Source organism: Papio anubis, chromosome 9 (assembly GCF_008728515.1).
Source record: "Papio anubis isolate 15944 chromosome 9, Panubis1.0, whole genome shotgun sequence".
NCBI classification, from domain to species: Eukaryota; Metazoa; Chordata; class Mammalia; order Primates; family Cercopithecidae; genus Papio; species Papio anubis.
Window position 1 is genome coordinate 79,570,962 of NC_044984.1, and position 14,655 is coordinate 79,585,616.

At 33.8% G+C, this 14,655-nt stretch overlaps 1 protein-coding gene across 6 annotated transcripts in view; it reads left to right on the forward strand.

Annotated features, from left to right (window-relative positions):
• The window catches only part of LRRIQ1 (leucine rich repeats and IQ motif containing 1), a 245,779-nt gene that overhangs the window by 182,784 nt on the left and 48,340 nt on the right, over nt 1–14,655 (forward strand). For all 6 annotated transcript variants that reach the window (XM_021922651.2, XM_021922650.2, XM_021922652.2 and 3 more), the window contains exons 24-25: nt 9,729–9,861; nt 12,624–12,684. In XM_021922651.2, coding sequence (XP_021778343.2) covers nt 9,729–9,861; nt 12,624–12,684 — 194 coding nt within the window. The remainder of the gene's footprint in view (nt 1–9,728; nt 9,862–12,623; nt 12,685–14,655) is intronic.

Below are 14,655 nucleotides of genomic sequence, written 5' to 3' on the forward strand. Positions count from 1 at the left end.
AAGACACACTAAAATCCTTGTATATTATGAAATGAAATACATTAAAAATACGGATTACATATTTGGAATTCTGGTAAGGAGTACTTCCTGGACTCACCTTCCAGAAAATTTTTCTGGCTAGTTTTGTGTTAATCATCAGTCCTCCTGTGAGTGACCCCCTAGAACCCTGAAGTTGACCTGAATTTAGAGTAAGTCCCGGCCTTTGGCAATTGAGATAGCATTGAGGCTACGTATGATGGAATTCATTTTACTTTTTAAAATAAAAGATAGTAATATGGCTAGTAAATCCCTACTATATGTTAGGTACCCTATGTGTTCATTTTATGTTATTATTTACATTTTAAAATGAGAAAACTGAGACGGAGAGAAGATAAATAATTTACTCAACATTACACAGCTACTAAGTGAAAAAGCCAACTTACTACGTACAGTTTCGTTGCTAGACCGATACAAAGATGGATAAGGTACAGACCCTAGTTTTACAGACTGAATTAATTTATTGTGTAACGAATTTCCTATAAGTCAGAATTCCAGGACCTCTTGTAATGGAAAATGAGGTAGTGTGACAGCCTCATGGGAAACAATCATAAATTCCATGGCTACTGGGTAGTTCTAAAAGCAATATCCTATTAACATTTACATTAGTATTTCCAGAAATGGATAAATACTAGGACAGAGAAAAAATTAGTATTACTGATCTTTCCCTTTGCATCAAGCTTCAAAACAACTTGGCATAACACTGTTACTAGTCCTGTTATTTAAAACTTTGGTATTTTGTTTCTCTTAAATTTTTGCATTGATTTTTAGATATTACAGTAAAATATTATTTATCTTAATTACTGAGGTTTTTTTGCACTTCCTTAAATGTTATGCCTAAGGCAAATACCTCACTTGTCCCACTCACCTTACTCTAGTCCCAGTCCATATAGCAAACATGGAGACACAATACATGTTAATGTATATATGACTTAAGCAACCTAGGATTTTCCTGAGTTGTGTGATTCTCTGGAAATAAACCAAAGAATCACCCTTTATGTAGTATTTGGTACTGCACTATAAAGATATTAGTGAGGAAATATAGCCCAGCTAAACAATGTACATGGCAAAGCATATTTCCTTTAATGTGGAATTGTTTATAAGTTGAATACAGAATATTTATTACAATTGGTTAATAAGCACAACTGTAGTTGATTTTTTAAAGATATTTCTGCTATTCTAGAGGGATTCAGCTAAATCTATTAATTCCATGATATCAAAAATGTGTCTTGCAAAATCTAAATATTTTCAAAGATATAAATTTAGTAACTCATTTTTATTTTTCTTTGCCTTCATAAAGGTTATTCATATACTTTATGTACTATCCCATCCCCCAAATGGACCAATTTTGAGAATTAATTCAAATGTCAGAAACTAGCACATAACTTTCATTTTAGTTTTTTTTTTCCCCCTCTCTGCCATAAAATATAGTGAAATATGTAAAGGAGTGATTGGTGCTGATGTTAGCCTTTGACCTTACATATAGGTTTGGCACTATTCCCAAAATTTCTGTTTTTTAAACTTTTGCACCAACAATCCTCTTTATTCATGAAGTCATTTTTTCTGAGTGATCAATTACATATATACTTAAATATATCTTTAAAGAATAGGGATGTTGCTTGTCACACACAAATGGCTCTTACAGAGTTACTGGTTTCATGCCAATGCTGTCAACTTTCCAACAACAGAATGGATTGGTTAAGGAAGAAACCATAAACAGCCTAAGTAAGAAACCATAAACAGCCTATCAACAAGTATTTATACGAATGTTAATGAAATTAAAATCTTGTTAGTGTAACATTTATGCCAAATTCCATTTTTAGTTGTGCTTTGTGAGGTATAATGCAATAACTTATTTTAGTAAACACATACAGACCACTTTTGCTTTATAGTGTAAATCAAAATTTTAGTATTGCCAACATAAGATACATAGACTCAGTCATTTATCAAAGTTACCAAAAATATTTCCATTGCATGAAGAAGTGTTTTTCTGAGCCACAACTATGTCCTCCAAAAACTTTTGGTAAAGAAATGAACTCATCTCTATACATGAAACCAAGAGTATTTTATTATATTACTGAGAAAAGCCATTAAGGGAAAAGAAAATAGTCATGGGAAAGTTGCCATACATATTAAAAATATAAATAGTTAGCTTATTTTTCTGTGCCTTAAATGATAATTGAATCTTAATCTCCCTCACTTTAGGATATTATGTTATATTGAAAATTTAGAAAACTGATTTATTTGAAGCATATGAGTTGAATGAACACTTTTGTGGTGCTTTTCATGAAGAAAAGAATAATATTTCCATTAATTTAGAAAGTACTTCATTTCTTTTGGTGAACTTCTTAAAACTAATCTGCTTTCCTCTATGATTGAGTATATGTCAAACATTTTATAAAGTAATTTTATATGAATGAGTAGTGTTTCTTTTTTTGGTATTGTGTTTTATTTTAATTTATTTATTTTTATTTAATTTTATTTTTTGAGACAAAGTTTCACTCTGTCGCCCAGGTTGGAGTGCAGTGGCGTGATCCTGGCTCTCTGCAAACCCCTCCCCCTGGGTTCAAGCAATTCTCCTGCCTCAGCCTTCCTATAGTAGTTGGGATTACAGGCGAGCAATACCACACCCGGCTAATTTTTGTAGTTTTAGTAGAGATGGAGTTTCACCATGTTGGCCAGGCTGGTCTCAAACTCCTGACCTCAGGTGATCCGCCTCCCTCAGCCTCCCAAAGTGCTGAAATTACAGACGTGAGCCACCGTGCCTGGCATGGTTTTGTGTTTAATTCTGTACCTTTAGTTACTAATTTTTATCCCAATCTAATCTTGACCTTCAAAGCTGAAGTTTCTATTATAATAATCAAGTTAATTATGTTTAGACATATGTTATCCTCCACAATGCACGGGTTTGTCCACATGCTAAAAACCTACAAATTATAGTTCTACTTTTCTCAGGGTACTGAGACAACATTAACCAACTGTGATAATTATTATTTTATTTCACAGATATTTTTGAGCACCATCCTACTATGTACCACTTAAGGAGATTATATTGTGTTAGATTGGTGCAAAAGTAATAGTAATTTTTGCCCTTGATAATGGTAGGAAAGCAGACACTTAGATAAGAAAATAGAATACAATGTAATGAGTGCTGTCATGGGGTATCTATACGGTTCTTTGGAATGAGCATACCTAACCTAATTTAAATAAGGAATGCAGTGTTGGATGATCAGGGAGCTTACCCCAAAGAATGTAAGTTCTAAACTGAGACCTGAAGCAGGAATACCGTTGGCAAAGTGGATAGTCCCAAGCATAGAAGACAGTATGGGCAAAGGTCTGTGGGCAAAAGAGAACATTTGAGGTAACTACACTATGTCTGGGGGATTGAGACAGGAACCTAACAGAAGTGTCTGAAGATATAAAGTAAGACCTATACATTATGCAAAAAAAACCTTTGAATATTATCTAAAGGCAGTGGAGAACCAGGAATTTAACCTATGAGATGGCACAATTAGATTTGTACTTTAGCAAGATCATTTGCGGTATGGAGATGTATCTGTGGGAGGAAGACTAAAAGCAGAGGCCAGTTAGAAGGCTGTTGTAGTAATTCAGAAGAAACAATTGTAGCCTGAATTAAAAATAGTGGCAGTGGGAATGGAGGAGATTTAATAGATTTAACATAGATGGTAAGATACGCAGTTGGAAGGTTAGAAAGAATTCTGGTTCAGTGTCACACTCTGTTTTCTCAGTTGTAAATTAATGATAGTGATAGCATTATAGAAAATTTAGGAAAAGGTTAAATAATAAACATGAGTTCAATTTTTTGACATGCTTGAAGTATCTGTTGGATATATAAGTGAGGAGTCTTTGAATACATGTCTCAGAAGAAAGTAAAGATAGCAATTGAAGAATTTGAATGCATATCATTATACAGAGAGAGTATAGCCTAAAAATAAAATGGGGCCAAGATAGAACTCCAGAGAATAATCCTGAGATTGAAAAAGATGGCAAGGGAAGAGGGGCCCTTAGAATAGACCAGGGTTTAGCCCAAGGATTGAGAATAAAAACATGGAGAAGGTAACGAATCCAGGGAAAACAACCCTTTCAAGAAGGAGGGAGTGGATAACAGTGAATAATACTGTGGAGAAGTCAGTAAGATATGAACTTCAAAAAGTCCCCCAAATTTAGCATTATGATCATTTTGATGTGCACAGTTCCAGTGAAAGGGTGTTGGAAGAAAGCCATAATGCAGATGGCAAGTAAGTCAACAGAGACTAATCTTTGTCTTCAAGAAGCTCATCTGATTACGGAAGGAGAGAGAGAAGAGTCACTGGAGGGGAATGTAAGAAGTCAGTCTTAAGATATGCTGAAAATATAGACGAAAAAGGAAACTGATGGCAAGGGATTCTAGATTATATGGAAGGATTGGGATCTGGTGTATAGTTTAAGGTGGTGGGTTTAAGAGGAAGAGAACCTCTTGTGTTGTGACAGGTCAGAAAGGTACCCTTACACATACATATATCACCACATATAAGAAGACTGCTCACTCACGTTCAGAATGGGGCCTGAAGTAAAATGGTTGCAATTGCAAAAGAAAGAAGGAACCAGATTAGTAGATTACCCAGGAGGTGGACTAGTTCTTATATCTGATTAGATATTGGTACTTGAAGAATAAGTAGCCAATATTGACTACAAACTGACTAATCTGAGTTACTTCGGAATCCAGGAGGAAAAAAACATACTTTAGTAGGATGATGATGGTAAAGACAAGTTGTGATTTTGAAGTTCAGGTGGAAATACGAGATACAAGAATAGGAATAAGATAGAAGTTGGTGATACCTAGTCCTCTCAGCTGTTAGCTCCATGAGATAAGAAACTATGCCAATCAGGTTGACTGTTATCAGAAGCTAGCACAGTGCCAGATATAGAGTGGGAGCTGACTCCTAGGTACTTGTAAAACTGGGAGCACCAACATCTAAAGGAATCTAAAAAGGATCCTGAAGGGAGGGAATACTTGATGTCTGGTGTCCCAAAGGCCTGAAGAAAAAAAAGAGTTGTAAGACAAAGGAAGTGGTCTGGAATCCAGCAGTGAGGTCAGTGAAATTATGGAATGAATATAACTGTAGATAAGCCAGTTTCAGGCCATCTTACAATATCTCGTAGTGATATTATTTGTGATAAACAAAATATTGGAAGAGTGTCCAATTTGTCCCTGAAATCCTCTTATATCTTATGTAGTTTATAGAATTGGGAAATACCTATAAATTATGAAAGGAAAGTAGCCTATAGTTTAGAAGATTTGGGGCAAATATATAAATTTGTATGCCTACTAAAAAAGAAAATTGCCCCTTTTGAAAATAGAGTAGAAACTAAAATCAACCAATTGTCAGGGGAAAATATTTGCACCAGTGATAACAGAAAAATAATTATAAATAGTCAAAAACAAAAAAGGAAACTAGAATCCAGTAGATAATTGAATGAAACAAAAAAATATTTTACAATGTACAAACTAAAATTATTAAATAATTATAATGTTCCATTTCACTAGCAAAGATATATAAGTTAAGACCATAATTAGTATTGTTATCAAATTATCAGCAGTTTAAAAATATTTGCTCTCTTACTGTTGACCAGGGACTCAATAAAATAAGCAATCTCATAAAGTATGTTATTGGTGAGACCTTTTAAAACCATTTGACAATATAGATTACATCAAATTCTTCAAAATATTTATACTATTATTTCATTTTTAATTCCATCTTTTAAAATGGATTAATTATTTATGCAGACAACAAACATATGAAAAAAAGCTCATCATCACTGGTCATTAGAGAAATGCAAATCAAAACCACAATGAGATACCATCTCATGCCAGTTAGAATGGCAGTCACTAAAAAATCAGGAAACAACAGATCGTGGAGAGGATGTGGAGAAACAGGAACATTTTTACACTGTTGGTGGGAGTATAAATTAGATTAACGATTGTGGAAGACAGTGTGGCAATTCCTCAAGGATCTAGAACCAGAAATGCCATTTGACCCATTAATCCCATTAGTGGGTTATATACCCAAAGGATTATACATCATTCTGCTATAAAGACACATCCACATGTATGTTTATTGCTGCACTATTCACAATAGCAAAGACTAATATCAACCCAAATGCCCATCAATGATAGACTGGATAGAGAAAATGTACACATATACACCATGGAATACTATGCAGCCATCAAAAAGGATGAGTTCATGTCCTTTGCAGGGACATGGATGAAGCTAGAAACCATCATTCTCAGCAAACTAACACAGGAACAGAAAACCAAACACCGCATGTTCTCTCTCATAATTGGGAGTTGAACAATGAGAACATATGGACAAAGGTAGGCGAACATCACACAGTGGGGCATGTTGAGGGGTGAGGGTTTAGGGGAGGGATAGCATTAGGAGAAATACCTAATGTTGATGATGAGCTGATGGGTGCAGTAAACCACCATGGCACATGTATATTTATGTAACAAACCTGCACATTCTGTACATGTATCTCAGAACTTAAAGTAAAATTTAAAACGAGATAATTAAAAACCTATTATATAGTAAGTTGGTAGATAATAGTATAAAACCATGTAAATTATGTCTGAGTTTTCTATTACATATAATATATTTATTATAATACTAACTGAAAAATAGGATATGAAGAATACATATAATTACAGTCAGCCTCTCATATCCATGGGTTCTGCATCTGTAGGTTCAACCAACTGCAGATAAAAAAATTGTTTTAAATGCACTTATACTGAACATGTACAGATTTTTTCTTTCATTATTTCCTAAGAAAATCAGTATGATAGTTTATATCGTATTGGGTATTATGAGTAATCTATAAATGATTTAATGTATCTAGGAGGATGTTCACAGGTTATAAGCAAATGTCATTTCATATCAGGGACTTGAGCATCCACCAATTTTTGTATTCAAAGAAGATCCTGGAACCAATTCCTTATGGATACTGAGGAACAACTATGTGTGTAAACTGAAGTCAAAACAAAACCAAAAAAAATGTGAAAACAGCTACAAGTAAATGCCTCTAAATATTAACCAGCAGTTGTCTTGATACTGATGTTTGCAGATTGTCTTTTCTTTGACTTTTTACTTCCTAAATTTTCTGTAATGAGTATTTATTATTTTTATAATAAAACTTCAAAAATGTTTAAATAAAATTACTCAAGGTTGTGTTTTGAAGTAAAAAGCACATATAAACAGTAATAACTGGAGGATAGCAAGAATCAAAAGAAGGCATTTTTCTTAGGTTAATAATATAGGGAATTGATGCAAGACCCATAGAAGTAGCAAGGAACTGTGGATAAAGGGATTAGTGTTCTGCAGGCAGAAGGATGCTTCTTCTAATACTGAAAGGAAGGAATTACTGGGCAGCCTAACTGGAAACTGGTAAGTATCCGTTAATTAATCCAGGTCACCCCTTATTCTTCCTACACAAGTTGCTAAATAAAGGACTTCTGCAAGCTTCCAAGAATAAATGTTACTTTCTCTTCCTCAGTAACAGGAGTAATTCTGAAATGATTTTGCTGAGACAGAACCACTTCCTCTAACATTTGAATTGCAGTATTTTCAAGTACATCCAGCCAATTTCACCACTATGCTTGTTCTGTTTCTTACACTGAGCTCATGCCAATCTACCAATTTATGCCTTGGGGTTAAAATGGTTAATAAGAATTGGATCCTTATGATGAAACCTCTCCTTTTTACTCAGGAATTGTTGTTTAGAACTTTGGCTGAGTTCTGATGTAAAACCACTTAGAGTTTATGAAGTGTTATTGTAGAATTGAGGAAAGCTTTCCAAAATGAGTACTTTAAAAAGTGACCATTGCAAGTATATGCCACTATTTTTAAGAACGGTAAGACTGAGATTATTTACGTTTTAACTAAAAGTTTACTTATTACAAAAGGATTCTCTCCATATCAGGAGTAGGTGAGTTTCAAGTCTTGAACTCAGTTGTTCATCAGGGTCACTGAGTCATCACTGTTCTCTGTCACTGTGCTGTCCAACATCTGGCCTGGTCACTCCAGGAAACCAGCTCAGTAGCTAGGGGTTTTGCTAGAATAGAGACCCAATGCAGTGTGTAGCAATGCCAAATCTTCCCTTTGTTTGAGTGTGTTTTATAACTTTTGTATAATTATAAGGCTGTTTATGAAAATGGAGTCTGCTGATGGATTAAACGGCCAATCCCCTCATGTGAAGTAATTGTTCCTCTAATTGTAGCAACTATGGAAGAGTTGGCCTAAGTTCAGGTTTCAAGGGCTGAAGTCATTTTAGAAATATAAGGTGGCATAAGAAGCAATAGGAACTTTACTAAGTAACAGAGTTTTAGATACTCAAAGCATCCAGATTTTAAGCTTTCCAGAGACCTGGTTAAACATCTGTTTAAATCAAAAACTAGGCCGGGCGCGGTGGCTCAAGCCTGTAATCCCAGCACTTTGGGAGGCCGAGACGGGCGGATCACGAGGTCAGGAGATCGAGACCATCCTGCCTAACACAGTGAAACCCCGTCTCTACTAAAAATACAAAAAAACTAGCCGGGTGAGGTGGCGGGCGCCTGTAGCCCCAGCTACTCGGGAGGCTGAGGCAGGAGAATGGCATAAACCTGGGAGACAGAGCTTGCAGTGAGCTGAGATCCGGCCACTGTACTCCAGCCTGGGTGACAGAGCGAGACTCCGTCTCAAAAAAAAAATAAAAAAATAAAAAAAAATTAAAAACTAGAGTCATTTCACTAATTACAACAGTAACTTTTAAGGCAGAAAGACATGTTAGATATATCATCCTCAACATATTCTGAATGACACATGCTAAGCTTATGTGTATGTGCACGTACGTGCACAGAGTATTCAAAATAGGTTTTCCACCATGCTTTATTCGTTTTCCAAACAACTTGCAAATATGTAGACTTCTTCTGTACAAACATCTATAATGAAAGAATATTCCAAAGTAATAACTTGACATTTTAAATATCAGGTTTTTAAACTACAGGATTGTTCTGAGTTGATTACTATGATTTAGGTTTTAAGAGGTGTCTCCCTGTGGTGTACTTTCAATCAAGTTTATGAAGCCAACAAGCTCCATATCAAAAATGAAGCAGTCTAAAAGATCAAGTCCATGGAGGAAGGCTTTAAAACTAGTCTTCAGTGTAACTCTGGAATGCATTAAATACTATAGTAGCTTACACAGAGCAAGTTCAGTTTTATGTAAATGAAAATTCAGGTTCAAATACACTCAATATAATTTGTAAATTCTCCATATGTATAAGAGTGGTATAAGAACAATTAGACTTTAATCCTGAAAAGACAGATAGGGAACAGATGTTTTTATATTAGAAGAATTCTACAGTCTACCAAAAAATAACTCTCTGATTTTTCTAATTAAAAACTCTAAAACAAGCCCTATAAATGGTGATGGATTTTAAGTACGTTTTTCAAAATACATGGGTTTGAAACTTAAGCAGGAAAAATTGTTAGTCTGTGACTGACATTACTTTTCTTACTGACATTACTTTTCTTACAGATTTAGCTCTCAGTTAGTCATTTTTTTCTTTCTTGTGATGAAATGTTTAGCACAGATGGAACTGGTTGGCCGAAGTTTGATCTCTTTAAATAACAAATACACATTCCATATTTCTTTCACAGGTATAGAAGAAGACCCTATCCACAAAGATACCACTGCAAATGAAAAATTAGAAAGGAATAGAGAATATACATACCAATGGCTTCACACACAGGTTGAGGTTCATGAAACAACTAGTTCCAGAAATATGAAATGGTGAGGTCATTTCCTCTAAATTAGATTTTTGTATTGTAAACACATCTTGAAAATTGAAACCTAGGTTAATTGTGCTAAAACAAACATGACTTTGTAGCCAAAGGCCAATACACTACGTTGCCAGGTAATAAAAAGGCCTTTCATATAGAATAGATTTAATTACTCCTTCTATTTTTCACCCTGAAATGTTTGGGAACAACTCTATTCTGTAATGCTTGAAACCAACAGCTGAGCCACAAAAATCATCCTACTCTATAAAGTAAAAAATGTGGTATTCATTAAATGTTTTTAGATATCATGTATATTGTAGATTGTGTTTTATTTTGCTTTATTTTTGTTATTTGTACGTTTGACAGTTAAAATTATAATTCAACCCTGTGGCTGTCACTTTACCAGTCATGTAACTCATTTCAGTGATGCCCCAAAGCTTCAGTTTCCTCTTTCATAGAGAGATAATAATTCTAACTCATGACGTACAGGTGAGCTACAAGGTTGAAGTTATCAAATGTTTATATTCCCTAGCAACAAGATACCTTAAATCTAAAAGCTGCTTAGTTAATTTTTGTTATATTAATGTATGTACCATTTTGCTAGGGCTGCCATAACAAAATACCAGATTGGGTAGTTTAAACAAGGGAAAATTATTTTATCTCAGCTCCAGAGGCTACAAGTTCAAGATCAAGGTGTCAGCAGGTGCAGTATCTTTGGAGACCTTCTCCTTTGTTTGCAGATGGCTACTTTCTGCTGTATCCTCACATTGTCATCCCTTGGGCTGTGTTGTCTTTGTTCTAATCTTCTCTTCCTACAAGGACACTAGTGATATTGGATTAAGGCACACCTATATGATCCTATCTACCTTAATTATTTCTTTCAAATATCTAAGTACAGCCATATTCTGAGGTACGAGGGGTTGGAACTTCAACATATGCATTTTAGGGGACAGAATCCAGCCCATAGCAATATGATATAAAGCATATATATACATCCTGAACCAAAGTTTTAAGGAAATAAAAGTCCAGAGATGATATTTTTACATAGATTTTCAAGATTTTGGTCTTAGCTACATATATCCACAAAGGAATAAAAGTGTTATTATAGGCATTTATAAAAAATGTAAGCCAATATTGAATATAAATATAAAGACAATTTTAGAAATATTTTCAGGCATAGTGGGTAGTAACTGTTTCACATGAGTATCAAACAAACAAAAACCTATAATTATTACAGTTAAAACTTAGTTTAACAGCAAGTCAAAATAGGTTTAAAACAAATTTCTTTTAATAATATATATAAATGTAACTTTAATATGTGATCAGTTTTATCTAATTCTTTTAAAAATATGAAAAATCATATAAAAATAAAAATAAAACGTTACGATCTGAATTATGTCAGATTTTAATGTGAGCAGAAAAGTAGGAATAAAGGCGTCAATATTTGAGAATTTTTATCTTACTAAGTATTCAAATTAATGTAAGCACAATTTATTTTATGTTGTTATTAATCAATTGAATTAATAGGGTAGTATCTTCATCTGTTTTGTGTTGCTATAATAGAATAGCTCAGACTGGGTAATTTATAAAGAAAAGAGGTTTAGTTAGCTCATGGTTCTGCAGGTTGAGTTGTTCAAGGAACATGGCACCAGAATCTGCTTGGTGTCTAATGCCAGGTCACAACATAGTGGAAGGTCAATGAGGAAGTAGACTCATATGAAGGGGCAAAACCCACGGTGTATACTGTCTTTTCAACAACCCATTCTCATGGCAACTGATTCAGTCCTGCCAGAACTAATCCAGGCTAACAAGAACAAGAACTCACTCACTGCAAGAATAGCATCAAGGCATTCATGAGAGGTAACCACCCTCATGACCCAAACACCTCTTCACTAGTTTCCAGCACCCAATGTTGCTACATTGGGGATCAAATTTCAACATGGGTTTTGGTGAGACTACATCCAAACCATAAGAGAAAGCATCCTTAGAACTATAAACAAACAAAACAAACATGTAATAATAGAATCCATAACTTACTATTTCTATTAACCAGATATAAGAGGTCTTGTTCAGAAAATTAAAAACATTAGAACAGATGTAGTGTAAACAAAAATGTAAGAAAAATGTTTCAGGATTACATTTTGATATACTTAAATATTTAACAATAATCCTTACTCATAAATAAGTTATACATAAAATTTTAAACAATAAGCAATTGTTAATAAACTTTTTCCTTTGAAAATATAATACATTAAATAGGTAGTCATATTTTAAGAAAAAAATGGTTTTCAAAGACAAGAGTTCTTGAAAAGCCAAATATTGTTCTAGTTTTAAACAGTATTTTATTTTAAATATTAGTATAATTCATTAAACACACTAGAGCTATTTTAAAAGTAGGAAGCTTTATTTTTTTGAAAAGACAACTAAAAAATATAAGCAAATAACAAATAAAATGTTTAAATTTTCTATAATTTGTTAACCATCATTAGTAGTACTAATCAGTTGTGGCTCTTTGCATGTGTTTATGTTTGACAAAGAAGGGTGGTATTGAAGTGTTATTTAGAAATTGAAATTTTATCTCAAATTGTTTTTTTTTTAGTTAGGGAAAGATGTACATTTGTACTTATTTTTGCTTGTAACATAATTTAAGAAAACTGTTATTTCCATTTTATAAATAACTAATTTCTCTCAAGCTTTTTAGTTGGGCATTTCTTTTATATGCTTGCTCTACATTTACATTATAAAATACTTTCTGTTTTTGTCACTATGCAGCAATCACTTTTTGCCTGAGTTAGATCCAGATGTACTTAATGGTGGAAGAGTTCAACTTGTGGTAAGAAATGCGCTTAAAGTTACAGAAAAATGTTGTAGACACTAGTACTCAAATAAATGCACTTTAAAATATGTTTATAATTAAATTATGAAAATATCACAACTGTATCTATTTGGGATAATATCAAAATACCATGTGTTAAAATAATAACATCTTTTCTTGTAATATAATTTAAAATGTGACATTGCTTAAAAATGTTAATTTTTGTGACAGATGTAAAAATATTAGTATCCTACAACTTTAAAATAAAATTACTCTGGATGGAAAATTGAAACTTTTTTTCTTGGATATTTTAGAAGAGTAGAATTTGCAGGCTATAACTGGAGGAAATACCAAAGCACCCTCATTACTCAGAAAATCCAACCATATAAAAAATTAACAAATAATTGTGAGCTCAACAATTCTATGTAATAAAGTGTAAAATATTGGAGCTTTTGGTAAAACCAGGTTTTAAACATAATGATCAGAATAAAGACTGTATGCTGTATAACTGTAAGTGCATTGCTAAATTCAATTGCACTATATGCTACTAGAAGGAAGACTAGGTAAACAGAGGAGAATGGTCAATTTGGAGTCCAGGAAATCTGATCACATAAATAAGAATTTTTCAGTGCGTTTTTAGAAATTTCCAGAGAATAGAGTATTCTGACCAGTGACAGAACTGTGTGGCCTTTTTGGTAGGTGAAAATGGATGCATCAGGTAACCCTAAGTTTACAACCAATCATTACCCCTTGCTCAGATTCTGCATTCACCAAAAAATTTATATATTTAGCTTGATTTATAGAATTTTATATGAAAAGATCATGTGCTATTTGAATAAAATGAGTATTATGATTTCCAGACCAGTTATATTCATCATTTTTATGAACAACTCATGCCAGGAGTTTTCCTGAAAGAGAAGCAAAATTAAGGTAGTCGCTAACTAAAGTGCGTGTGTTTTGGAAAATATTTATGGAATCTATGCACAGATTTGAGATAACCATTCAGCAAATATCTTCTTACATTTTAATAGAGACCTCTCTAAGAAAGTGGCCTGTAGATTATCCAAGGAAAATTGCTAATTTAGGCCATTAACACTACACATATTATTGATTAACACTTTGGCACAGATTGGTCAGTGGCCACTTTTGAGCAAGAATTGAGATATAAATCTGTAAAGGAATGCCAGGATAAAGAAATGATATAATATTGTGGTCAAGCGTGCTGCCTTAGGCCTGTAATCTCAGCACTTTCTGAGCCTGAGGCAGACAGATTTCTTGAGCCCAAGAGTTCAAGACCAGTCTGGGCAACGTGGCAAAACCCCATCTCTACCCCTAAAAATTAAAAAAAAATAAATTTAGCTGAGCATGGGGGTGCACATCTGTAGCCCCAGCTACTTGGAAGGCTTAGGTGGGAAGATCATTTGAGCCCAGAAGGTGGAAGTTGCAGGGAGTTGAGACTGTACAACTGTACTCCAGAGTGGATATCAGAGTGAGACTCTCTTTCAAAAAAAAAACAGTTATAGTATTTAATTTTTCCACATTTAAAAATGAATGAAAACTGATTGGATAGATTACTGATCATAATAGGTCTATGAGATTAATGCAAGGATATTAATCCTTTTTCCATACTCCTCTATCTTCCACTATATAAAAATAAATAATATACATTACAATGATACATTTTGTTTTCACACTGAAGTGATCCAACTGAACACAAAAACAAGGTAAATCGTACTGCAATAGAAATATCCGGATGTCTCTTTTTAAATGAGTGGATGCAGGGAAAGGCATCAGTGGCTTTTATCAAAAGGATACAGAGCTGACTAAAGGACCAGAGGAGAAATCTAGAAGAGTACTGGGGAATGAAAACATCCCACTTGCCCACTTGTGCCAGGGAACTGGAGGCAGATTATTACACAGTTGGTACAAGGCTATACTAAGAGGAAAACGAAAAGGAAAAACAGAAAGGAAAAAGCACTGCAACTGTTA